This window comes from Mauremys mutica, chromosome 14, assembly GCF_020497125.1.
Source record: "Mauremys mutica isolate MM-2020 ecotype Southern chromosome 14, ASM2049712v1, whole genome shotgun sequence".
Lineage (NCBI taxonomy): Eukaryota > Metazoa > Chordata > Testudines > Geoemydidae > Mauremys > Mauremys mutica.
The window spans coordinates 11,195,711-11,222,232 of record NC_059085.1 but is presented as its reverse complement, the minus strand read 5'-3'; the positions used below and the strand labels follow the sequence as shown (position 1 = coordinate 11,222,232).

General features: G+C 51.9%; 1 protein-coding gene across 2 annotated transcripts; it reads right to left on the bottom strand.

The window, feature by feature from the left end:
• Positions 1-935: 935 nt before the first annotated feature.
• LOC123349564 (plasmolipin) lies at positions 936-25,050 on the bottom strand. Of its 2 annotated transcripts, none has more exons than XM_044987724.1 (4): positions 24,790-25,050; positions 7,839-8,012; positions 4,697-4,816; positions 936-2,065 (listed from the first exon to the last, which is right to left on the bottom strand). In XM_044987724.1, the coding sequence occupies exons 1-4, from the start codon at positions 24,931-24,933 to the stop codon at positions 1,958-1,960; spliced, it is 546 nt and encodes a 181-aa protein (XP_044843659.1). In that variant the 5' UTR covers positions 24,934-25,050; the 3' UTR covers positions 936-1,957. The 2 variants fall into 2 exon arrangements, with proteins under 2 accessions (XP_044843659.1, XP_044843660.1); XM_044987725.1 differs by lacking the exon at positions 24,790-25,050 and adding an exon at positions 24,095-24,189.
• Positions 25,051-26,522: the final 1,472 nt, after the last annotated feature.

The following is a 26,522-nucleotide window of genomic DNA, read 5'->3' as shown; positions in this document are numbered from 1 at the left end:
CCTCAAACAAATGCATAGAGTTATTTGTTTCTAAAGTGATTTTATCTTAACTTCTTTTGAGGGTTTTTTTTTTTTTTTTTGGTATTTTTATCCTGAAACTTGGAATCAGTTTAGCGCTGGAGTCAACTGCATATAGAAGAATGACAGAGCTTGGTCTAAACAGGTAGGAAAATAATGTTTAGCTCTTTTCCCTGTAAGTGAGAGAGTAGCCCAAACTATATTTAAGCTTTTAAAAAACCCTGCACAAGCAAAGCATATCAAAGGAAAGCCAGGATGATGTCGGTATCTGATTGGCTACCAATGCCATTTTCAGGATTTCCTTCTCTCCCATTTGCACAAATCCCTTAAAGACTGGCCACATCCCCTGCTGGTGTGAATTGGCAAAGCTCCATTTAAGTCAATATCTGGAGCTCTGGTCTCATGTCTTCATTGCCAGATCACCCACCATGTTACCTTTTTTGGAGATCACCTCCAGCTGGGGGTCTGCAGCTTAATGATTTGAATCTTCTCCCCAGTTCCGTGGGACCAGATTTCACCCAAAATATTGATATCTGTGGCAAAACTCCCACTGAGTTCAGTGGGGCCAGGCTTTCACCTTCTCTGTCTAAGGTAGGAAGTGTGACAAACCTGTGCCTTAACTCTAAATTTAAATATTAAAGCAGCATTGGGCAAACCCAATGCATTTGATAGCCATACACTTGGGACCAGATTCTGTGGGTGTGGGGCGGTCTTGGTGGCCTGCGATATACAGGAGGTCAACAAGATGATCTAGTCGGCTCCTCTGGCCTTCAACGCTAAGATGCCCTTACTCATGGTGAGTACTACTTTACTATGCAAGTGAATCTCTCTGCTTTCCATTTGGCACAAAGTTTTACCTTACAATGGTTTTTTCAGGAAGGAAGCAAATTTCTACTAAAAACTTCCTTGATCAACTGTTGGGTTTAGAAAGATTTTTATTTATAATATACAACTTGTACTTCAAATTTTAGAAATCGATAAAATAACAGTTGCAATCTCGTACCATTGCCTAACTTCCATTCCCACAACTCCACCCTTGCTCCGACCGAAGAGTTAATTTTACATTATTTACAGTAGAGCTGCAAGTGGCTGGGGGAGGAGTCTTGGTTTGTTTTTTAGTTAATTTAGTGCCAGTGAAATGTGCTGGATTGGCCGGCCTGGGTGACTGAAATCTTCTGGATGGCAGAACTGCTGCACCCTAGGGAGGCCACGGATACGCTTCCCGTAAGCCAGTGGTTCTCAACCAGGGGTCCGGAGCCCCCTGGGGGGCTGTGAGCAGATTTCAGGTGTTTTGCCAAGCAGGGCCAATGTTAGGCTCTCTGGGGTCCAGGGCAGAAAGCCGAAGCCCTGCTGTGAAGGGCTGAAGCCCGGGGCTCTGAGCCCTGCCACCCGGGGCTGAAATCGAAGCCTGAGCAGCTTAGCTTTGCAGGGCCTCTGTGGCGTGGCGCCCTGGGCAACTCCCCTGCTTGCTACCCCCCCTAACGCCAGCCCTGGCTTTTATGTGCAGAAAAACAGTTGTTGGGGCACTGGTGGGCCGTGGAGTTTTTATAGCATGTTGGGGGGAAGGCAGGGGAGGGCTCAGCAAGAAGAAGGTTGAGGACCCCAGCCCTAAGCTACTTTGACATGAAGAGACCAATTCCAGGGACTTCAGTCTCCCAGGCCAGTCTTTCACCACACCAGGGATGCCAATTGTGGTGGGTTTTGGGCCGTGGACACTTATCCACTGTAAGCTGCATTAAAAGACCACGTGTCAGCCCTCATGTAGGCCACCAAGCAGCTATTGGCCGGTCATGGCTTTCAGCCACTACAGACCTAGGTCAATCTGAATGAGAGGCCTAGTGATGAGAGGCTCCCTCGCTCAATGCAAATCCAGTGAGCCCTCCCACCCCTACCCCATCAACTGTAAACTGCCTTCAGGAGACCCAGGCCTTAGGGGTGGTTAGTCAGTCACTTGACTGGTTGCTGCATTGCTGCCAAATCCTTTCCATGCCTGGAAGCTGAAGAACGTGCTCGCCCCGTAGGCTATCATCACAACGCAGGCAAAGAACTGAAAGAGAGAGCAACACGACAAAGCTCCGTTAGTTTCTCTGCAGCAGAGTATTATTAACGCTTGATGCTAACGCTGCCCAGCACAGGGCTTAGCTAAGTGAGTGCCATGGATTCTAGCAGAGCAGCAGCTGCCCAATAAATGCCTGGTCTGACGGATGCTTGGTTTAGGGCAAATCCAGACAGGCATCTTGCCTCGGCACAAAAGGCAGGGATGGGCTCTATCAATGGGTCCTATTCCTGCCTCTGCCACTGACTCACTGTAGGAGCCCAGGTAAGTTACTTAGCACTGTGTCAACTCCCCCCCTGCTGTGAAAGGGGAATCGTGTGTTTCAATGTCACCTAAAAGAGTCGGTGGGGCTCCATCCATTCCTATCCATAAAATGCAGGGATACCATCCAATTTAAACATGCAAAGAATTTTTAAAAGTCAATCATACAATGCAAAGATCCTTTTAAAGAGCAGGAACCTGTGTCCCTCTACCAGACTTCATCTAGTGGTACTGCCTACATGCGTGGCACAGGTAAGAAACAGGAGCCACTGAGCGTGACTGAAAGCTGCTTATTTTGATACCAGATCCACAAAGGGCCCATCAATGAGAATTAGGCACCGTCTGGGCCAAAGTTCTCAAACGCAAGTGAGACCCCTTGGGAAATGTCCACTCCTGGAGCTGAGATTTCTGGCTGGGTGGGGCGGAAAGGCCCTTCTGAAGAGTCCATCAGGATGCCCATCTAACCAGCTATAACAAAGTGGTTTAAAGCCTTTAATAATCTCATGCACGATGGCCAAGCAGGGTTCTACCAGCATTTGGCAGGCCATGGCAATGAAACCTATCAGAGTTAGGAGGAGGATGGTCTTTCCCAAGGTGGGGACGTAAGCTAGACAATAGTGTTGCCTAGGCTCTTAGGCTGCAGCATGATTTTTCGATCATGTTTTGGCCCCCGCATGCTGAGCAACCCATTTTTTTCCAAGAGTAAAATGGGGCAGGAGAAAGTGGCAGCTGTGGCAGAAGCAGGAGGACGTGAGGCTGAGCCTTGAGAGAGGACAGCTGGGTGCAGGAGGACTCAGGAGCGAGAGGCCAGCTGCGCTGCACGGCTGCAGCTGGTTAACCCAGCCAAACAGGCGAGGGCCTGGCAGGCATGTCTCATTGTTAGTTATGTAGCTGTAGTGCCTGCCTGGTGAGCTAGGCATGGTCCAAGCCCATGAGACAACCTGCTCATTGCCCTGAAGAGCTTAGTCTTTAAGACAACAGATGAAGCGTGGGGCAAAGGAAAACCCATCGCAGCATGATTGGGGGGGTGGGATGACCTCGTTTGGATTTATTATAGTTTTTGCATGAACTCTTCCCCAGCTGCTCTCCTAGTGAACCAATATTAGCTGACCGATTTCTCGTAGGCATCACAGCAGAAGTTGGGCTTGAGCAGGAATTTGCAGGAGAGGCTAGTGACCTGGTGTATCAGCCTGGGGAGAGGGGGCTGTGGGTAGGCAGCAGAATGCAGGACAGCACAGAGACAGCCGTGGGAGAACTGGACAGAGCAAGGAGGCTGGCATTTTGCAGGGGAGTGGGTGGGGAATAGTGCAGTAGGGGGGAGCTGTGTTTTGCCAGCAGAGTAGAGGATTGTCCAGCAGGAGGAGATGCTGCAGAGCTTGGGTAGAGGGTCATCTCCGTGTGCTCGGGGGAAACTGAAAGCCGTTGTTCTTTGAGCTGATTCTGAGACCCCACTAAAATGGAACTAAAGGTTTCACCGGGTTCATTAACTCATTGGTGACACCAGCAGCGTGGGTGGGGCCTCATGTCCTCACCCGCACTGCACAGACCCTGTGTTGACACTAAAATCGCTCTGAGGAAGCAGGTCTTGCTAGAAAGGTGCTAGCAGTTTCCCTGGCTTGTGGAGAGGGGATTTTACACTGACTGCTCTCCTGTACCTTGAAAACAGCCTCTCACCGGAGAGCCGAGCGTGCTGGCAACAGACTGTGGAGGGAACGCACCAGCCAGGTAACACGTCGCTGAACCAACAGTCCTGTCCAGCTGGGTCACTGCCACTCATCTTCCTAAAAGGCTCGCTCCTTTTTCCTGCTTGGTTTGGATCTCGGGCAGGTAAAAGTCATTTGGTCTCTAGGGCCAGAGCTGGGTCTACGAACGGCAGCTCACGTCCACCTAGCTCTGTGTCTACTTATCAGTGTCGTTCCTGCCGATGTCAGTCGCACCCTATGCCGACCTAGTGACTCCACCTCCACGAGAGGTACAGACGCACGGCCCTGCTGGGTCAGACCAAGGGTCCATCTATCCATCCCCTGTCGCCCATTCCCAGCTTCTGGCAAACAGAGGCTAGGGACACCCAGCGCTTAGGTCAAGGTAGTTAGGGCGACGCAGTGTCCCCAGCACCGGGCAGTCGGGGTTCCGGGTGGGAGCTCCCCCACCCTGTTCAGTCGGTGTGATGCGCTCCACCCGCGAAGGAGGGCAGGGTGGACATGAAAAAACACAGTAATCACTGCGGTGGCTGCGAGTCGACCCTAATGTAGGACAACTTAATTGTGTAGCGTGGACAAGGCCTAGGTGAATACAGCCCCGTCCAGAAGGGTCCCAGGGCAGAGAGACACCGGAAAAGCAGGGGCCGCATTCGATACTTACTGATGCAGCTGCTCTTTTATTGTAGTCTCCAGGCAGCCAGATTCGAGACTGAACGGCGGCGGAGCACGTAATAAACGCAGTCACGTACAGGACAGTCGCAGCCGCGTTGAATATCACTAACTAGGGAAAGAAAGGGCTGTTTTATGACAAAGGGACCAATCTGTTTCCTTTTCTTCCTGTTACTTGTTTATCTGTCACTCTGATTTGCTCAGATGTGTCTGAAAACCAGGCCCCTTTCAGATGTCTCAAATGGGGCACCCAAAATGACTGGTCCCTTCTGAAAATGTGACACACACACAATATTAATTCATTGGGCTCCACCCCTAGCAGTACCCCTGGCAGAGAGGAGTTTAGCAAAGATCTTGGGTTGGACAAACCCATTCTCATGCAGACAGGCAAGACCTGGTTTCCCCACCTCTCTCTCCTGTGAGTTTGCAAATGGTATCAGAAAGCCCAGGCCCAACGCAAGGAGCATTGTGTTATAGCACAGTTGGATGCCTACAACTGAATTAACACCCCTTAAAAGTGAGCACTGCTGACTGCTTCACTTCTGATGGCCATACCAGAAACATCCTGCACATGCTGCCTCTCCCTTTGAAAGGGTGAGGAAGAAGCATGACGTTTTGAGTAGGTCCATAGAATATGCAGTAGATGTTCTCCTGATGACACAAATAGCTGAAGTGTGCTGTTTCCTTTGCACAATAGGTGTCAGGTGGGTTGTGTGCACACTCAGGTTATGCAAATGCATCCAGCACGTGTGCTCACCCTGCTGATTTGCAAGAGCAAACGAAGCATGCACTACGTCAGCAGTTCTCAAGCAGGGCGGCTGGGGGGGCCAAGAGCAGGTCTCAGGGGGTCCACCAAGCGGGGCCGGCATTAGACTCACTGGGCCCAGGGCAGAAAGCCGAAGCCATGACACCCCGAGCGCCGCCACCTGGATCTGAAGCCAAAGCCTGAGCGGCTTAGCTTCATGGGGCTCCCTGTGGGGTGGGCCCTGGGCAACTGCCCTGCTGGCTACCCCCCAGTACAGGCCCTGGCTTTTATATGCAGAGAAACCGTTGTTGTGGCACAGGCGGGCCGGGGAGTTTTTATAGCATGTTGGAGGGGCCTCAGAAAGAAAAAGGTTGCAAACCCCTGCACTAAATCATGCCGGAAGCGTTTGAAAAATCTGGCTGTAGGGTTAAAGTCATATTTATAATTGCGTCTGGACTTCTGCAGTGCGATCTGTGCAATCCCATAGACATATTGCAGCTTTGGGGGTGGTTCTTAAAAGCCCCATGACTCAGTGACACGGACAGAAGAAAACTCAACAGCTAGTGAAGAGAGAATTTGTGCATGAGGTTGGCGAACGTGACGAAGACACTGCATCACTGGTACTAACAGAACCACTGTGGAGTAAGCAGCGCCTATGCAGGTAATTAACAGGACAGCATATCTTTCCCATTTCGCTTATGGCATTGCCCAGGGAACCTGCCTGGCGTTCTGCAGAGAGGAGCACTCGCTCCATGCCTGATATGGGCCAGTCCAATGCACTCCTGGGCTCTGCAGCCCTTTTTTTTACTACTGCAAGGACGTGTTATTTTGCCTTTGTTAATTCTGGGGCCCAGTCCTGCATTCCTTGCATCATCAACACTCCCACTCCAATTCCAGGGCGTTTTCATGATGCCAAGAATGTGGACGTGAGCTGTTAGTGGGTTACTGCCTTTCTTTAAAAAGCCCGTCCAGACATATAAAAAGTGGAGTCAGGCCTCTCCTCTGTCAGGGCACCGTCTGTGCCTCCATGCTGGTCTCTATAGTGGTCTAGTTCCACTGCTATATTTGCCTTGATTGTGAACAGTCCATCAACTCCCACAACTAAGAGGGTTGCAACACAGAGTTGCTTTTGCCTAGATTCCACAGGTGCTGCTGTGGGGGGGCTGCTGCACCCCCTGGCTTGAAGGTGTCTCCATCATATGCAGGGTTTACAGTTTGGGTCAATGACTCTCAGCCTCCCCCACTGTACAAATTGTTCCAGCACCTACCAGATTCCTGACATGAAAGCTGGATGCAGAGGTTGAAGGTTAATCCCTAATATTGCTCTGAGGCCTAACCCACAGCCTGTTCGGGCCAATATTCAAAGAACTCCAATAACGCTGGAGTAAACTTACAGCCATCTCATTAAAACCAGCTGAGTTATTTACTGTTTATTGAAGCCTCACCAATCACAATATGCCCTTTACTTTCCACTGTAAAAGGCTTTTTAGAAGCCTAGTGAAATGTGTCTATTCCCTGCAAAACTTTATCCTTTCCTAGGCCTGGTTTAAAACTAGAACATTTGCACTGGTGTCATTCAATTGCTATAGTTTCACCAGTACAAACCATTAACTGCATTTATGCATTTATGTGAGTTTAGCTTAAGCTAAACTGCTAAACATGTGGCTTAAACCTTTGTACGTGCAGCGCCCTTAGAGGTGGGATTGGTGTGACTAAACTGATTAACTTGTGCACGTTTTCTAATACCCACAAGCCCCTGTTTGGTAACCTTGTGCCGGATCCCCCTCAGTGGTATACAGTGATATAAAGCAGGTGTGACTTCAGTGCAGCTGCACCTGGTTTGTATTAATGGCATTACACGAGTGTGAAACTGGCACCGGAGAGGACAGTGAAGCCCCTTGTGTTTTGAAGGAAGCTGAATTTAGCGTTAATTTCAATGCAAGTTAGAGTGCATGGAGGTTTATACTCAAAATGTAAGTCAACCCAGCTACGTCGCTCAGGGGTGTGAAAAGTCCACATGGTGAGTGAGGTAGTTAAGCTGACCCTCAGTGTAGGCAGCCATAGGTTGATAGAAGAAGTCGTCCATCAACCTAGCGACCACCTCTTGGGGAGCTGGGTTATTAATTACACAGATGGGAGAACTCCTCCCATCTCTCTAGTGAAGGGCTAGAGGGACACTTTTCATATGGCTTTTTAAAAGCAATGTCTCAGTAATTGACGGGTCCAGTTAAAATCAAATAACATTACGAGACACAGGTATGTTGGATGCAGAAAACGTTCTAAGATTGATTCTGACAGGGTACATCTAATCGTCAGCCCCATGAAACATTTAATGTGGAATGATTTCCCTTGTGAAATACACCATTTATCTGCAGCTACAGGGGCTTACCACAACAGACCAGGGAATCATGTAGAGCTTCATCTGAAGCTGCAGTAGATACATCACAAACAGAATGACTGTTACCAGCCAGAAAAAGACGGCTACAAACATCACCCAGCCATATGCGGGAATGGGTTGGTAATATGTACTGGCAATGAGAGCCCACACCAGCAAGCCAAGTACCTGTGGAACAGAAAGGAAAAAGTGGTTAATAGGAAGGAAACAAAGAAATCTTTACAATTCTTCTTTCAGGGAGATTTGCCATTGATATGAAGGGGAGCAGGATCCAGCCCTCAGTTAATGTGCATTCATTGTTTGCAAGTGCTTCCTGCTTAAGCTTTGTAGATATATATCTGGAATGTCAAGCCTAGACTTTCCCTGGCTTTGCTGGAAAACTCTTCTGAGACCTCAGATCTGGTTTATTTGATGGGATGGGGATGTTGGCTCTTTAACAATGAGATCTTCTCTCCCAACTGTTTGTTTAAACATTTGAGTTAAATGATGTGTTAACAAAAAACAAACTAGACAAATGGCTTTCAGCAGTCTGCATGTAAATCCCTTCCCCTCTCAATTAGTCAGGTTTAATTGCCCGGTACCTGTGATGTGATATAATCATACAAGTTGTCCATAGAGTTTTTCAGGAAGACCTCAATATCTAATGTAAAAATCAAGCATGAAAACCATTTGAGCCCTTATTCAAATATCACAATGAAGCTAAAATGGCACAAAACTCTCAATTTCTCCTCCTTTCCAGGTTACTGTTAACATTTCTTTCAGGGGGATGGAATCTATTGTCAATCCTGTGGCTCGTTTTAGAGGCTGGACTCTCCAGTGAGGTGTGTTGGGTTGATCTGACCCCAGGGAAGGTAGGTGGCATGATCACGGTGTGAAATCAAGCCCTGCAATGGGCATGGCACTTTCCCACGGTCTCTTCCCCACTTGGGTTTCTCATAACTATATTATAGACTGTGACAGTGATTACTTAAACCTGCGGGGGTCGGCTGGGTGCTTTAATGAAAGGAGTTCCCTCCAGCCCTGTAGGGTTGGCCTCCTTACTTGTTTTCTGTCAGTGACCTTGAGATTCCCTCCTGTTATTGATCAGTGTTACTCACCAGAATAATGACTAGTCATAACGGCTGATATTGACATAACACTTCATAGCCAGTGATCTCAATCTACCCTCGCCAAGCTGGTCCCATGTAATCATGCCCCACCTGCTCTCATTTTCCCCTCTCAATCCCTCTATTCTCCCCAAACCTCCATCCTGGTTCTTTTTCCCAGTCTCAGCTTCATACCGTCCCATAGGACTTAGAACAGTCAGTCCCTCTCCCCTCAACAACCCTCTCTCTCCTCCTCCAAATTCCTCCTTAACACCAGCATCTTCTCCATCTCCCATCCTGCTTTTCTCTCAGCACGAGGACTCCTCACCTCCTCCCTCTCCTTGACCCGCTGTCTTGTGCGTGTGGCTTGTCTGACTTGGCTTGGAAGCTCCTTGGGGCAGTGGGGGTATCTTACCCGAGCGCACCGTGTAAACGCAGGTGCATCGGCTCTGGGGAGGGGAAGGGTGAGCCTGAGGCACGGCAGGAATCCCCTCTGAAGTGCCGGGAGGCAGACAGGAGCTTGTCCGAGAGGCTTGCACAGTAAACGGTGTGGAAATCGGCAGGAGGGGAAGACTATGAAAACACGGGCTGTATAAGGAAAGGGCCCCGTAGTGGGGTGAGCTCCACCCACTGGGCCCACCCAGCCCTTGCACGGCTAATCCGCAAACGGGAGCTTTGGACCAGAGGTAGCTGGCTGGAGAGAGGCTCACCTGTGCAGGACTAGGCCGGGCCTATAAAGCCAGGAACAGGCCGCAGACAAGGCTGCTGAGAAAGGGCAGTTTCTCCCTGGGAAGAGGGAGGGTGTTTGGGGGCTGCAGGGAGCTAGTCTGGAGGAGCTGGTGCACCCCAGAGAGAGGAGGGGAACCAGAGGGTAGGACCCAGTGCAGAGAAGGGGCCGTGAGGGCTGAGCGAGGAAAGCCCAGAACCGCTGAGCAGAGGGTCCCTGGACTGGAACCCGGAGAAGAGGGCAGAGCCGGTTTCCCCTACCAGCGACCGAGGGCGAGGCAGCGAAGGGGAAGACTGCCTAGGACCACTGATGGACTGTACCCTGGAAGGGGGCAAACCGAGCGACCTGGCTGGAGGGCTAAATCATGGAGGAGACGCTGAGGGTCCTGGAGTGAGAGAGGAGCTGCAGACCAGAGGGTGAGGCAGAGGGATGGTGTGCAAGGGGGCGTCTGCCTTGAGAACTAATCCCCTGAGTGACCAGGAGGAGGCGCCAGACCAGCAGTGAGTGGAGCACCCCCTGACAGGTCCTCAAACAAATCACTCTTCACATGGGTTTCCCCACACCAAGGGAGCAGGCCAGGATCATTCCCCTGGGGGCGGAGAGGGCTGAGACCGTACCTATGCCAGGCAGTAATTTACTGACTGAATCTGCATTGTTTATAAGCAAAGGGTGAACTGGCTTAAATGTGACTATGGCCAGGGGCCACACCTCTCTAACTAGAGCTGGTTCTCAAGTCAATTTAGTTAAAACTGGGGGCAACTTTTTCTGCTTGGGAATTGGCGTAAAATGAGGAAGGGGCCGGGAGATCTCAGCTCCGCGATGTCTCCTGCCTAGATGCCGCGGGGAAAGGTGCGTTAGAAATGCAGAGGAAGGGACGGAATGGTGGGTCCTTGGCAGGAAGCTGGGGGTGGGGTGAGGGGCTGAGGGTGCCGCTGGCTGAGAAAACACCCCTGTGTGTAGTTACATCTCGGGAGAAACCCAGTGATGCTGCAGCCCCTGACAGTGTTTCCATCACACCATTGGGAACATTGTATTTGTCGTTTTGTCTCTTCCTGCAGCTTTCGCTTATTGCAGCCCGGTTCCCTTCTAGAACTTCTGTCTTCATGGCGGCTGCTTTCCTTTGCCAGCCCCCCGCGCACAAGGTCCCTACAGATCCTTTGCCACCCTTTGTTTGGAAAGATGTACCAGAATCAGGTCCCGAGTCCGCACTGTACCGTGGAAGCAGCCAGCAGCAGGTCCAGCTCCTAGGCGGAGGCGCAGCAGGCAGCTCTGTGCGCTGCTCTCACCCACAGCCACTGCCCCTGCCGCCAATGGGAGTGCGGAGCCGGTGCTCAGGGCAGGGGCAGCGCACGGAGCCCCCTGGGGCCCTCCCCACCCCCCACCTAGGAACTCGACCTGCTGGCCACTTCCGGGGCGCAGCGCAGAGCCAGAGCAGGTAGGAACTAGCCTGCCTTAGCTCCGCAGCACGGCTGACCAGACTTTGAATGGCCCGGTTGGCGGTGCGCCGGTCGAAAACCAGACGCCTGGTCACCCTACATGCAATAGTCACTACAGGCTGCGCTCGACCCAGGCCTGCCTTGATGAGTAACCAGAGCAGGAATGAACAATACATACAGCAAAGCCCCTGACAATCAAACAGCCTGTTGGAAGCCAGAGGTGTAACGGGGGGCTGGAGAGTGTGCCCAGGATAGGGAGATAGTGTTGTCTAGTGGTGAGGGCATCAGACTAGGCCTCAGGAGACTAGAGTTCTTCTCCCATCTCTGCCACTGACTCAATGGGACCCTAGCAAGTCAGTCACTTCACTGCTCTGTGCCTCAGTTTCCCCCAGTAAAATGGAGCTAGCAGTGCTTGGCCACGCTGAGCTCTAGGGGTGCCGAGCGCTCGGAATTGTTTTGATTTCAGTACAGCCCTGGGGGGAGAATTCCAAAGGCCCTGCCTCCCCACCAGCTGAGCTCTTCTATCTCGGGGGAAGGCAGCAGCTCTGCTCCTGCCCTGCGTCCTGTCACTGAGCTCAGCTGAAGCTGGTTTCCCTCTGGTCGCTTGGCTCAGTTTGATTTAGGGCTTTATAGTCTAAACTAACACCTTGCCCCACTTTGGTTTAAATGACACTCTTGAGACCTCAGGAAATATAGTCCTGAAGCAATGAAAGGCCGGTGGAACACAAAGGGGCTATAATAGCCAGTCAAACATTAGTCACGCTTGTCACCCACTGAATAATAAAGGAGGAGGAACAGAAGGGGGGACCGTAAGACCTGGGTTGAAGCAGGGGTGAGTACAACATACGCTGTAGAGGAGGAGCCCTCCATGCACAATGAAGAGCTCTTCATTAGCTTTTAATCTAGACACACCTGCCTGACAAGCTGTTTCACTGATGGGCCTGATCCAAGCGTTCATGCAGGATTCTGAATCTACTTGCCGGTGAGTTATGATTCTGTCAGCAGTCGCCGTACTTCCTGGGGTCTCTTCCTGGCTCTGCCACCGACCTGCTGAGGGACCTTGGGTGAGTCACAGCCCCGCTCTGTGCCTCAGTTTCCCCTTCCACTTTTTTTTTTATTTAGATGGCAACCTCTTTGGGACAGGGACATGGCATGTACAGCGCCTTGCACTATTATTATGCTCTGTATTACCACAGTGCCTAAGAGCCCTAAGCATGGCCCAAGAGCCCATTGTGCAAGGTGCTGTACAAACAGAGAATCCACTGGTTTTTGTTCTAGGCATTACTGTAACACAAATAATAGCTTCTACTTATCCGCCTTTGCCATGCTTTGGCGAGCTCTCCTTGACCTCCCTCACGTAATCGACACAGCTGAGCGCTGCTGCCTGTTGGGCAGGGTGATGACAGTCTCCTAATTCATTTATTGATCACGGCCTCTCTGAGCACTGCCTTCCGCTGAGCACTGCGAGTTTGTACTCACTCCCTCTGCTCTCTGCCCCAGGACTGGCTCTAGGCACCAGCAAAGCAAGCACGGTGCTTGGGGCGGCACATTTCCAGGGGCCACATTCCAGCCCTGCTCTTTTTTCGGGGCAGTTGCACTCTCGGAGCTGCGCCACTTAGACGGGGCGAAGGCGCCGTGCCCCCGGCCGCAGCGGGGAGCCCCAGCCCCGGGATACTGAGCTGCCAGGGCCCAGTGCTACCTGGGGAGGAGAGGGTGAGTCCTGCTGGGGAGCTGGCGCTGCGCTGCCTCATCTGTGCACTGGCTGCTGTGCTGCCTTGTGCCACCCCTTATATCGGGGTCTCTCCGCGCGGCCGGGCGGGGGAGGGGGTAAAGCCCCTGCAGGCGCTGGGAGAAGGTGACATCACTTCCAGCCCCACCTGAGCTTGGGGCGGCAAAAAACCTCGAGCCGGCCCTGCTCAGCCCGCTCTAGTGTGAGCAACCCCAGCTCTCAAGGCTGAAAGCGAGTCCCTCTGGACATTTGCTTTCTGGCCTTGCTGAGCAGCTCAGTCCACATCGAAGCAGTAAGAGAATTAGAGACCTGATTCTCCTCTCTTACACCAGTTTACACCTTTCAGCTTCAGCGGAGTTACTCTCGGTTTACACCAGTGCAGGAGAATCAGGCTTTGTGTTGACAGAGGAAATTCTGGTTGATATTTTTTTTAACTCAATTTCTTAATTAAAACTCCAAATTTGTAAAACCAAACAGGGTTGTGCCAGCCAGTACTGGGCCAGGAGCCCTCCCGGGGGATGCGGAGACCCGCCCTAGCGATGGCATGCTTCCCTCTGAGCCAGGACTGAACCAGTGCCCCAGCATTGGGCGGCAGGGCACTGCTGCTGGCGTGCACTACCCACCGTGCTGGGGCATTGGTTCAGTACCAACCAGTCTTCAGGGGAAATGCCAAACCAAGGTCCTGGATCTTCAGTGAGCACAAGCGGCCCACAGCACTCTTTTTGCAAGAGTTGGGGGTGCCAATCATGTGCCCTAGCTACGTCACAGGGTGAGTAAATCAATGATGTTCCCGGCCCGCTGTCTGAATTCCAACTCTCCCCTACCCCCGCTGTTTCACAGAGAGATATTATTTAGCCCTTCTTCTTCCTTTAAACTTATAAAAACCCACTGTCACTGACTAGAACAGCTGCTGTGTTTCCACCCCAGAACTAGCTGCATTTCTTACTTGTACCATCTGTAAAGCACATGGGATTCCTTCACTCAGGAGGATGGGCACGATAGAGAGCGAAGGACTAAGGACTATGTTTGAAGGAAATGCTACTGATGAGGACTTACTGGGTCATTAGCTTAACGTGAGGGTGAGCTATTCTGCACCGTTGATTTCAATGCCAAATCAGGCCCTATAGGTCTTTGCTGCGAGATCTGACAGATGAGCCCAAACCGCAGATCTGAACTCGCCGAAACTTTAGGACGGCTCTGGCCTTCCCGGGGGGGCTCGTTGTTAAGATGTTATGCCGAATATTCCGGCTAAATGTTCCTTTTCACAATTTCATCCCATCGCTCGCCCTAATTACAGCCCCAGGCGTCTGCCTAAAGAATCCTCCCCCCGCATCTGCATCGGGCCTGCGACTCTGTTACAACAGTGACGTTTGCCACGCCCCAGTATCTGCCTCGTCACTGGGGGGCATCTCCGTGCGTCAGCCCCAGCCTCAGCGATTTCTGTCCTTATTGCCCTGCTGGGCTCTGGCCTGAGCAATACCCCACCCTCCACCTGGGGACCTGCAGCCTGTTTCCATGGTTATCCCTGCGCCAGCTCGCTCCGCCCCTCCCCCCGCCAGGAAACAGGAGCCCTCTCTGGGGACCCGGGTCCCATTGTCTTCCCCTGCCCCCTCCTCCACACCTGGCGAGGCCTGGGAGCTCACCGGCTGCTTCCTGCGCCTTTGTCCAAGTTGGCTCAGTCTCTGCAGGGTCTCCACTGTGCCTTCCTTCCGCTCTCTAAAGAGCGAGAGCTCCCAGGCCCCGCTGCCTGACTGGAGAAGCTGTCTGCTCGTTGCTTGTCCTCACACCCAGCTCCTACATACGTGTCCACATACATGTGCATAAGTGCATACAACAGGCAGGCACTCCTACATCTGTGTTCACATGCATCCACACCCACTCCCATCTCGGCAGGCACTGGAGCTATTTTTGAGGGCGGAGGACCCACAAAGCTGAGGCTGGGGAGCAGTAAAGTAGGGGGGCCCTGCTTTCTTCTCCCCCTCCTCCTTGCAGGAGGCTCTCAGGGAGATGTAGCGTAGCTGAGACCAGGAGGTGGGAGAGGGGAAGAAGGGACAAGCAGCTTCTCCTCCCTTCCAGCAGCTAGAGATGGGAGTGGAGCTTCCCGTTTCTCTGGCCCCTCCTAGCCAGAGGCTAATCCTGCAGCTGGTGCCGCAAAGCAAAGCGGTGGAATTTCCAGCACGTCCCCTGCTCTCCGCTCCAGGTGGTGGTTGGGCCGTTGGGTGTCCAGCCTGACCATTGTCTCCAGGCCTCGCTGGTGGCAGCTAGGGTTGCCAACCCTCCAGGATTGTCCTCGAGCCTCTAGGAGTGCCCGGGAGGCTCCAGGAATTAAAGATTAATTTTAAAGATCACATGTGATGAAACCTCCGGGAATACGTCCAACCAAAACTGGCAACCCTCAGTGCAGCACCTGCCCCATCCCCCTGGCAGATTTGTCAGGGCAACCGATTCTTCTCCTCTGCCTGAGAGACGGGTGGTGCCGCCAGCTGAACTTCCTTCCCTCGGGGAACCCTCAGGGAGTGCCACACGCCCAGGCTGCCCCTCCGTGGAGCAATGCTCCTAAGCCCCCCACGTGACCTCAGCAACAAACCCCACTGCACGTGGGGATGGGCTCCCTGCGGGGCCTGCTGCCTTATCGGACTTGTAGCCCCAGCCTCCGTAGCGCGTTTTCCTCCCCTTTGGTACCCCGGACGCTCAGCAGCCCTGCGAGTCCCGTCTGCCAGCCAGGTACCAGAGAACAAACGCATCTTGGGAGCTCCCTGGTCTGGAAGGGCCCTGGACGCTGCAGGCCGGCAGCAACCAAGGCTCAGCTGGGAGGTGTTTATAGACAAACTCCCGGGGGAGTTTGTTCCGGCTGATTTAATAACACACACACGCACACTCCACCCAGGCTCAGTGCTTAAAGGCACATTTTCCCATCCTCCCCACACCCCTTCACCAATACCAGGGTTTGTTTCCCTCCCAACCCGGTCAGAAAATAATGGATTAACTTTCCTTCCCACTGCACGTTCTTATAACTGATCTTCGGAAGAGGCTTTTCACCTACTTATGCTGTGTTATCTGCAGCGTGGGTCCCAGGATATGAGAGACAAGGTCCCAGGATATGAGGATATGGGTGAGGCCATATCTTTTCCACCCCCTAAAAGATATGACGTCACCTACCTTGCCTCTCGGTTATCTGACATTCAGAGCCCTGGTTCCCCACAGTAATTACCCCACCCCAGTCACACCAGAAAGTTCAGGATGATTTAACACCTGCTTTGCCTGGGGCAGCGCCTAGCAAACTACTGATAAAGCAGCAGCTGATTAGGCCGTTCACTGCACAGAAAGTGATCAGACGCTCCACCCAGGCCTGTGCTGCTGCCAAGCACTCGGTGCAATCTCAGAACTAACAGAGGTGAGGCAAACGGAAGTGCCTTTGCTCACCCAGTTTGTTTTTAGCACCTAGAATGAAGAGGCCCTCATTGAGGCAGGGTTGTTCAGTGGGTAGGTGCTTGGCCTTGGAATTGGGAGGCCTGGGTTCTGTTCCTGACTCTGCCACTGACCTACTTTGGGCGAGTCACTTTGCACCTTTGGGCAACCCCTTCCCGCCCCCCACTTGTCTAGGTCTTTGGGACAGGAAGTCTTGCTCACTGTGTGACTGTACAGCACCTAACACAATTGAGTTCTGATCTTGATAGGGTTTGGCGCTGCTGGAGAACAATCAAGAAGAACGATATAAAAACTTTCTAATGCCAAATCGTGAGATCCTTATTCAACTTTTCACGCAGTCCGTCTTTAGGATTGGGCCCTAAAATTCGAGGTGGAAAAGGTCCTCCAATCCATCTCCCTGCCAGTGCAGGATTGTTCCTAACTTTGTGTTCCAGAGCCTTGTCCAACTTGGTCTTAAATGTCCCAGATGAATAGGGGCTTCCATTTCTTCCTTGGGAGGCTCTCAGTTCAGACATTATCCCTAATAGTCAGCCTAAATTTTCCTGTTCACTATTTCATCCCTTCGCATTGATAAAGCTGTTCATGGCATCCAAGAAGAATCTGGCAAAGCACTTTGAGCCAAATTCAGACCTTGGTATCAACGCATGGTCAGTACTGGCCTCCCGGCCACTGCACCTGAGAACACGAGATCCTAACTTGGCCATGTGTCCGTTGCATTTGGAGGACTGGCTTAATGAGCGCAGCGGATCCAGCTAGCGAAGAATGGCTGGAAGGAGCAGATTATTTCCATGGAACTGGGAGTGCCAGGCAAGATACTAAAGGCCTACATAGAATCCCTGCTATGCCAAACCAGAGAGCAATGCCAGGTGCCGGGCTGTGAGTTAAACGGTTCATGCAGGTGTTATCTTGGGCTGGCGGGAGGAGGTTGGCTTTCAGAGATGGCATCCAGCACAAACCAGGCCCTAATATCAAACCATTTGAAGGCTCAACGTTCTCACTTAGGTTGACTGATTTAATCGGGTGGATCCTAATGCCCAGTGAGGATATTTCCCACACCAGATCCCTTTGCACAGCCCCATCTTTGCTGAATGATAACGATATTTAATTGCATGATCCACTGTTTATTATTCAAGTCAATGACTATTACATCATTCTGGGGCTGCATTATTCATTCCGGAGACAGGCCTGAGCAGCAAAGTTTGGACCAGACTATTCCCAAAGTTCGGGCACGTTTGGCTCCTGGGTATTGGATCAGCCCATATCCGAGATAGGGGTCAGCTGTGCAGTATGGATCCAGATGGGAACTTTCCCTGCGTTAGGCCCGGCAGGGTCCTGATTCAGACTCGTCTCTGGTTCTGAGATAACTGGGTCTGACGGACGACTCTACATCCATTGACACAGAGGAGAACGATCCTTTGAAAGCAGCTGGCTGGGGCCTTGATTTACCACCACAGATGCTACGTAAGTCTTCATTGCTTATTGTCCAGAAAGAACCACCAGAACACAAAAGTCATTGTCCTTCTGGAGTACAAAGGCCCTGCTCTCGCCTCGGTCTGGACAATGCCTTCTTTTTTTCACATCAATTTCCAACACTCGTGATTGCAAAATATGCATTAGAAAAAAATCCCTCACAAAGAGTTCAGGAAGCAGGAGACGCTACAGAACAGTTGTCGAGCTTCGTGTAAGCTCCACCTCTAGCCTACCTTCTTCACGACATCTCGGAACTGTGGCCCCTACCTATGGCTGCTGCCTTTTAAACGCTGGCCGCTAGGACCAACCCACAACGCCAGATGGGCACATTTTGTGTTGCAGCCTCTTGGCACAGTGCCGGTGTGATGTCAGCGCAGGATGACGTTCCATGGGCACCAAAAATGGTTTGGGGACCTGATGTTCTAAAACATGGCGGTGAAGTTGGGCACGAAGCAAGCACCTGATTTAACAGAGAAGCACCAGGACTGGGCATGTGCACTGAGCTTTGGCATGCACAGTTTCTGTGACTGCACACGCAAATCAGGCCCGGCATTGCGTGCACACTTTTACATGCACAATTCTGTGGACACATGTTAGAAAATCAGGCCCTTTATGCTTCTGGAAACCTAGATTCAGGGCATCCGCCATATGTGCTGGACTGCTGCCCTAGGGAGATTCTCTCCCTGCTACTCCCATTGTTTGAACTGCACCGGCATTTCATCACAAAATCAAAACTTGGTTCCAATTTACTGAAGGGTCCCTGCAGGTCTTAAGGTTTTCTGGTAGCTGTTATACGGTTTACATTAGACCCGGGAGTAACCTGCGGTTTGTGTGTGATCCTTCTTGCTGATTTTGATCAAACTTCACTTTGAGATCAGGGGGGAGGAGAACAAATCCCCCATGGATACAATACAAATAAAATACTCCAGATTTAAGCCTCATGGTCCTTATGGCCCAGTCATGATCCCACTGACTTCACTGGGGCAGGATGTGGCCTTTGTTTCTTAATCACGTGCTGCTTGGGGTGTTGGTGCTTAGTACAATCTGTGTATCTCGGTTCTGGCTTTGGTTGGGCCTCCCTTGAATGTTTTCCTTGGCTAAAGGGCTTGTGTCTTACACCGGTCACTCCTCCACCTTGGGCTGGGATCATAAACTAAGCGGCATGGGGCCGGGTGAGTGGTTTGATAGGAAGCTGACAAGGAAACTAGGGAGAGGTGTTACTAGGGAGGCAAATCTTTTCCCTTCTAACGCAGCACTGGAGCAATGCCCCTAACTGGTGTGAAAAGCTGTGTGCCATTGAAGGTGCTGTTTTGTGAATGAGATAGAAGACTGAGGCCCTGACCGCTTGTGCGGATTAAAGATCACATGGCATTTTTGTTACTATAATGGGGCTAATGACCAGGGGCGGCTCTAGGCATTTTGTTGCCCCAAGCACGGCCGGCAGGCTGCCTTCGGTGGCTTGCCTGCAGAGGGTCCGCTGCTCCCGTGAGTTGTGGGAGGTCTGCCGAAGCCGCGGGACCAGAGGACCCTCCGCGCTTGGCGTGCTGGTGCCTGGAGCCGCCCCTGCTAATGACAAACACCTAGATTTGATTGAAGTCCTAGCCAACTTCCAGTTTACCTAATTTCATCTTGCCTGCTTAAAATTGCCCTTCTCCTATCAATTGGATAACTTACTGCTTCTTTACTTCCTATCCTCAACTACTGTGTAGAATTACTGCACGCTATTGCACAGCTGCCACATTCCACTGCAGAGGTGGTTGCATTTTGTTGGTGAGCAAATAGTTCTTGTCTGGGGCCCACAAAGCACTTTGGAATCCTCCTGTTTGACACGTTCCTGAGAAAGCAGGGCCGCTCCAGTTCGCTCTGTATTCCAGACCCCCTCACAATCTGGTTTCATTGGTGCCACTCAAGAAAGAGATCTCGGCGTCATTGTGGATAGTTCTCTGAAACCATCCACTCAATGTGCAGCGGCACTCAAAAAACAAACAATGTTGGGAATCATTAGGGAAGGGATAGAGAAGATCCTATTGCCTCTATATAAATCCATGGTACACCCACACCTTGAATACTGCATGCAGGTGTGGTCGCCGCAACTCAGTAAAGATATACTGGACTTGGAAAAGGTTCAGAAAAGGGCAACAAAAATGAGTAGAGGTTTGGCTATTAGCAGGATGGGTAAGGAATGGTGTCCCTAGCCTCTGTTTGTCAGAGGGTGGTGTGAAAGTAGAATGAATTATATTGTAAAAATAGAATGGATTAAAGAAATGCTGTCTGTACCTTTAAGCAGAAATAAAAAATGTTGAAATACAGGTGTCAGGAAAAGAAACATTAAGGCATAAACAATGAGTCCACTTAAGCTAATGGTGAAACATTAACCGGAGATTGGTAAAAGTTAGTAAGGAAATTAACGATGTATGTCTAGTCTCAGGTAAACGTGTCAGTTCTGCTTTCTTTGTCCTCTTGTTAAGGTTGCACCCTTTTTATCTGTATAAATAAGGTAGTGTGGGTCTTGGAGAGCAGTCACATTATCTGGGTGTATTAGCAGCGCGCTGTGCTAATAAAACCAGGGGTGAAAGTAACTCACAGGACTTACCGGTATGGCTGGAGTCCTGGAGGGTGTGTGGCCTCATCCGGAAGAGGCTGGGAGTCCCAGGGCCTTTAAATCACCCAGGGGGCTCCCAGCTGCAGAGGTGGCTGGTAGCCCCTGGGGCGAACTAAAGGGCTTGAGGCTCCAGCCACCGTGGAGCTCCAGGCCCTTTAAATGCCAGCCCCAGCCCGCCCGAGTTCTCCGCCTCCCGGCCCTGCCCGGCCGCTGTGGAGGGCCGGGGCCAGAATTTAAAGGGCTCCTCCAGGCTCCCTGCCACAGCGGGAAGCTCGGAGGAGCCCTTTAAATGCCAACCCCAGCCCGGCTGCCAGAGCTTCGGGCTGGGATTTAAAGGGCTTGGGTCTCCCCGCAGAGCCCTTCAAATCCCAGCCACAGAAGCCGATGCGGTCCGGCACGGTGTGCTGGCTTACTTTCACCTCTGAATAAAACAGAGTGGTCTAACAAATTGTGAGTCCTGAGTCTGACTTTAACAGTGGAGATGGATGGCAGACAGGATGTTGGAAGCTAGGATACTGGGTTAGATGGATCTTTGGTCTGACGCAGTGCGGCCGTTCTTATGAATGGCTTCCGTATGAGGAGAGATTAACAAGACTGGGACTTTTCAGCTTAGAAAAGAGATGACTAATGGGGGAAGAGGATAGAGGTCTATAAAATCATGGCTGGTGTGGAGAAAGTAAATCAGGAAGTGTTATTTACTCCTCCTCATAACACAAGAACTAGGGGTTATCAAATGAAATTGATAGGCAGCCGGTTTAAAACAAACAAAAGGAAGTATTTCTTCACACAACACACAGTCAACCTGTGGAATTGTTTGCCACAGGATGTTGTGAAGGCCAAGACCATAAGAGGGTTTAAAAAAGAACTAGATAAGTTCCTGGAGGACAGGTCCGTCAATGGCTATTAGCCAGGATGGGCAGGGATGGTGTCCCTAGCCTCTGTTTGCCAGAAGCTGGGAATGAGCGACGGGGGATGGATCACTTGAGGATTCCCTGTTCTGTTCATTCCCTATGGCACAACTGGTATTGGCCACTGTCGGAAGACAGGATACTGGGCTAGCTGGACCTTTGGCCTGACCCAGGCTGGCTGTTCTTATGGAGCTATGGCACAGACAGTGTGGCTATGGCTGATGTGAGAGAGGCTCTCCTAGCTATGGGTACAGGTAAGGAGTCCAGGCTTGGTATCTCAGGTCTGCAATGCCCTGGACCATGTCATTTTCTTGCCTCCTCTCTGGCACCAGCATGGTCTGAGAGCAGTGGCCTTACAAAGGGCTTGCACTGTCCTCTCTGTGAGGACCTGGTGGGAACTGTCCTCCCCTCGGTCCTCAGTCCCGTTCCATGTGTATGTACAGCCCCTGGGAGGGCAGGGAGGAGCAGGGGGGTCCCTTTTCACGGAATCCCAGCACTGCAGGCTCTGTTTTCCCCAGGGTGGGGGTGAGGATGAGAGCAAAGTCCACTCAGGATGGAAGTGACGCTGATTGGCAGGGGCAAGCACTGCAGGGAACGTGGGTGGGCTGAGCCTGCACCCGCTCTTGGAAGTCTATTGCCTTCACGTTTCCGATACAGCCCACAGCCAAGGCACTTACTCAGCCCATCATTGCTCAGACACTCCCAGGCCTGGGCAAGGAATGATCTAAGGTTGGCCAGGAATCTGCAGACCCTCCTCTGGGAGATGGGCCTTGTCACAGCGGTCCTGGCCTCTACCCCTCCTCACTAGAGTATTGCCACTCCCTCTATTTGGTGTTACCTTGGAAGAGCATTCACAAGTTGCTGTTGAAGGTATACATGGATACTTCGTTACACTGATAATCCGCTCAGCATTCTACACTGGCTACCTGTTCACTCCTGGGTGCCGATCAAGGGGCTGGTTTTAATCTTCCAAGCCCTGAATGGTCTAGGGTCCAGCTTAGTAAAATAAAAACCAGCAGCATCTGCTAGTGCCAGGGAATTGGAAAGTAAAAGTGACTCATCTAGTTCCATTTGGGGCTGGGGGGTGCGTGGTGGAATAGACCCTGTGGGTGAGCAAGTAATAAAAAAACTCATCTGAGGTGGTCACAGGGCCAAGGAATCATTTTAATGGATGGATTTTTATCCTGACAATTTCCCCTGGCGTTTAAAGAGTCCTAGGCTCCCAGATCCTAGGAAAGGGAACCGATTCACACATCTGAGTGGGTAGAAAGACTGGGAGGAAGGGGCACTGGCAGAGGTATTAGACTGAATGGGGGTGTGATGTGACCTCTAAACACTACAGCCCTCTTTCAGATTAAGAGAAGCTCATACTTCCTCTCACAAAGATCTTCCAAAGGTGTTTCTTGATCTAACTCCATGTCAGATTGTCAAGGAACCGAGTGTAATTTAGTACCTGTTTAATGGAGTTTCTTATGCCATTTAGAGTGATCTTCATTACTATAGGAGGTGAATATTATCAGCATGAAATCTCTTTAAAGCTTTACCTCTTATTCCTCATGATATGCTTTTCTTCCGGCTGCTGATCTTTCAGTACAAAATGTACGTGTGATTTGGTGGTGATGTAGGGAGCAAACAAGTTCTTTTGTCATATTATGAGACTGTACACTTTAAAAAAAAAGGGTCCTTCATGTTTGTCTCTAATTTGGTCACAGTGGCTGGTACTTTATAAAGACTCCAGTGTCTATTTTCCATGGGAAGCCAACCGGAGCAATTCTCTGTTTCAAGGTTCTCCAGCTACCACCATATTCCGGCTACTGCTCTCCTCATGTAGAGACTCTGAACACTGAAACGTGCTTTGAAGCAGGAGACAGCTGAAAGTCTGGTTGGAGGTGCTATTACCCAGGGCCGGCTCCAGGCCCCAGCACGCCAAGTGCGTGCTTCGGGTGGCATGCCGGGGGGCTCTCTGCCGGTCGCCGGGAGGGCAGCAGGCGGCTCCGGTGGACGTGCCTGCAGAGGGTCCGCTGGTCCCGCGGCTCCGGTGGACCTCCCGCAGGCATGCCTGCGGATGCTCCACTGGAGCCGCGGGACCAGCGGACCCTCCGCAGGCATGTCTGCAGGAGGTCCACCGGAGCCGCGGGACCGGCGACCGCCAGCGCGCCCCCTGCGGCGCGCCGCCGTGCTTGGGGCGGTGAAATTGCTAGAGCCGCCCCTGCTGCTACCCATAACCCCTCCTCCGCTCCAAAGGGCAAAGGTCGCAGAATGTGTTACTAGGGTACCTGTTCCACTGCTTTGCAACCAGCTATGTGTGGTTAATTTTAGTTAATCAACTGACCTGATTGACTAAACAACCTTTCATGCTTCACAATCAGAATGCAACCCAGAGGTGGTGCATGAAAATAACCAGTTCACAGCACACTGGGTCATTATGTAACACCATGATAATATGCTGGGCCCAAGTTTTCCTCTGTTACACTGTTGCAACTCTGGCCTGGAGCAGTGAAATCTTGGTTCTGTTTTCACTTGAACTCATGTAAACCAGCAGTAACTTGCTGAAGTCGGTGGAGTTACATTAGTGTAAAACAAGCACCAATTAGATCAGCATCAGGCCCACAATTTTTCTAAGGCGTTCAGCTGTTCTCACTGTGATTTTACTACAGTGCAGTGCCACTGGACTTATTCCGGATTCACACCATGAGCGGGGAATCAAGCCATTCATACTTTTATAGACTCTTCTCCCATCATTACATGTCAAACCACACATCTAATTCTGTCAAGCTTTAAAAATACCCCTAGTACGCTGCCCTCTAACTAGCTATTACCTATTTAACAAACAAACAACAGTCTGGCCCAGCCTGTGCACTTACCTTGCTGTAATTGGTCGAGGTTGGGGCCACTGAGTTTGCTCGTTTCCCTAATGCAATCATGGAGCTGTAAAACTCTCCAGTGCACGGAAGGGCTGGGTATTTGTGCCCCCACCTCTAGGCATTTGTTCAAACTTTGTTTTGAAATGAGGGCAGAAAGGGCCCCATTTTTAGAATGTCAAGAGTTGTCCCCAGAAAAGGGGGACTCTGGGTCACGTGACACCCTGGTGGTTGGGTGCCCCCTGGAAGCACCTGAGTCACAAAGGCTGCAGCAGCCGCAGGCTCAGGCGTGTCTCCCCCAGCAGCGGCTCCGCTCCTGCAGCTCCTACCCCGGGGAGGCACAGAGGCTCCCTGGTGAATTTCACCATCGAAACCAAGGCTGCCGGCGGGGAGGGGAGGCGGTGAAAGTGCCCAGACAGGCGGGCAGGGGGCTGAGAGCGGGGGGCTCCCAGCCCCAGGGACTGGGATCTGTTTGCAGCCCCGGCTCCCTGCACAACACGTCGGGCTGGAGCTGGGGGTGGGGGGTCAGGGCGTTCGCACAAAGGGCTGGAGGGAAGGAGGTGGGGGTTGGCCCCACACACCAGGTGCCTCGTACCTGTGTCTGGCGGGGGGGGGGGGGGTCAGAGCTGAGCCCCCCCCACCTCCCTCCTGGGGGAGCAGCCCCCTTGCCAGCCCCTCCCCCGGTGCCGGGTACTCACCAGCTCCACCATCATGAGCAGCCCGAGGAAGGAGCGGAGGAAGCCGCGATCCAGGGCGAGGTTGGGGAGCGCGCCGCGGGCCGGGCCGGGCGCCCCCGCCGGGGTGCTGGTCTGGGTGCGGACTTTGGCCGGGAACTCGGCCATGGCGCTGGGGCGGCCCCGATCCTGCAGCCGCGGGCTCAGGCGCTGGCCGCGCTCCCTCGCCGGCCTGGGGCAGGCACCAGCGGGGCGGGGACCCACCCGGGGACCCGGTGACAGGAGCCAGCCAGCCGCGGGCCCGCAGCGCCAGGCAGCGAGTCTCCCGCCCGCCCGCCGGGAGATTAACCCCTTCGCTGCCGCCGGAGCCGGGCGGCCCGGAGGTGTCGCAGCCGGAGCTCGCGGGTGCGGGCCGGGCCGGGCTGTCGGGCGGCCCCGAGCCGGGACTTGGGGCGGCGGGTGGGTTTGTGCTGGAAGGAGGGGACCAGCGCCGGCGAGCCAAGAGTATCCCACCGTCACCCCGGGAGCTGCCGCCTCTGGGACTCGCGGCAGGGAGCCTAGCGCGCCTCTGTCTCCGGGTGACCGGACAGCAAGTGGGAAATATCGGGATGGGGGGGGTAATAGGAGCCTATAGAAGAAAAAGACCCCAAAATCAGGACTGTCCCTATCAGATCAGGACATCTGGTCACCCTAGTCTGTCTGTCTCTCTATCTGTCCCCACACACCCCTTCGATCTATCCTCACACCCCTTCTTTCTAATCTATCCCCACACACCCCTTCTTTCTATCCCACACCCCCCTCTATCTATCTATCTATCCCTCCCTCTCTCCCTCCCTTCCAGCCGTTCTCTCCTATTGCACCCAAATCCCATTTTATTCCAATCCCTGCTCCTGGCGATTGTTTTTGTCAGCATCTCCTGTTCTGTCTGGACTGACTTGGAGCTGCGGCTCTCAACCTTTCCCCACCACTGTGCCCCTTTCAGGAGTCTGGTTTGTCTTGTGTGCCCCAAGTTTCACCTCACTTCAAAACTACTTACTTACAAAATCAGACAAAATAGGAAAGTGTCACAACACACCGTTACTGAGGGATTGCTGACTTTCTCATTGTTACCCTGTGTGATAAATGAACCGGGGGGAGGGGGTAGCTCCCTTTTATGGACACCCAGCCAGTTAGCTATAAAGTCCCTCTTGGTGGCTGCTTGCTTCACCTGTAAAGGGTTTAAAAATCCCCCAGGTAAAGGAAAGGGAGAGGGCACCTGACCAAAAGAGCCAATGGGAAGGCTAGAACTTTTTAAAATGGGGGAAAAAAACTTCCCCTGTGTGTTCTGGGGTTGTTCTCCAGAGAGAGGGGACAGGGCAAAGTCAGGGCTACGACTGTGCCATAAAAAGCTTTTTGCCAGGTATGGAAATCATCCGATTATACCTAGAACTACCCAAATACGGAAATAGACCAGGAAATGTCTAGAAAGACGGGATTAGGTTTATTTCTTTTATTTTCTGTAAGACTTGTGGACGACTCTGTGCTAACCCCCAGGTGCTTTTGTTTTGCTGGTAACCTTTAAGCTGAACCTCAAGAGAGCTAGTCTTGATGCTTAATCCTTGTCATGGTTTCTTTTAAGATCTAGCAAAAAGCCTAAGTTCCAGATGTATTTTCTTTATTTTGTTTTTAATAAAATTTACCTTTTTTAAGAACAGGATTGGATTTTTGAGGCGGTTTGTGCACATGTGGTTTAATTAGCTGGTGGCAACAGCTGATTT

What these genes read in the sequence shown, in the direction of transcription:
- LOC123349564 (XM_044987724.1), bottom strand. Translation starts at nt 24,933, where the DNA reads ATGGCCGAGTTCCCGGCCAAAGTCCGCACCCAGACCAGCACCCCGGCG. An exon ending in TGCTCATGATGGTGGAGCTG is followed by an intron (nt 8,013 to 24,789) that starts GTGAGTACCCGG and finishes TCTGTTCCACAG; the next exon opens with GTACTTGGCTTGCTGGTGTG. An exon ending in TGATTCCCTGGTCTGTTGTG is followed by an intron (nt 4,817 to 7,838) that starts GTAAGCCCCTGT and finishes TTCTTTCCCTAG; the next exon opens with TTAGTGATATTCAACGCGGC.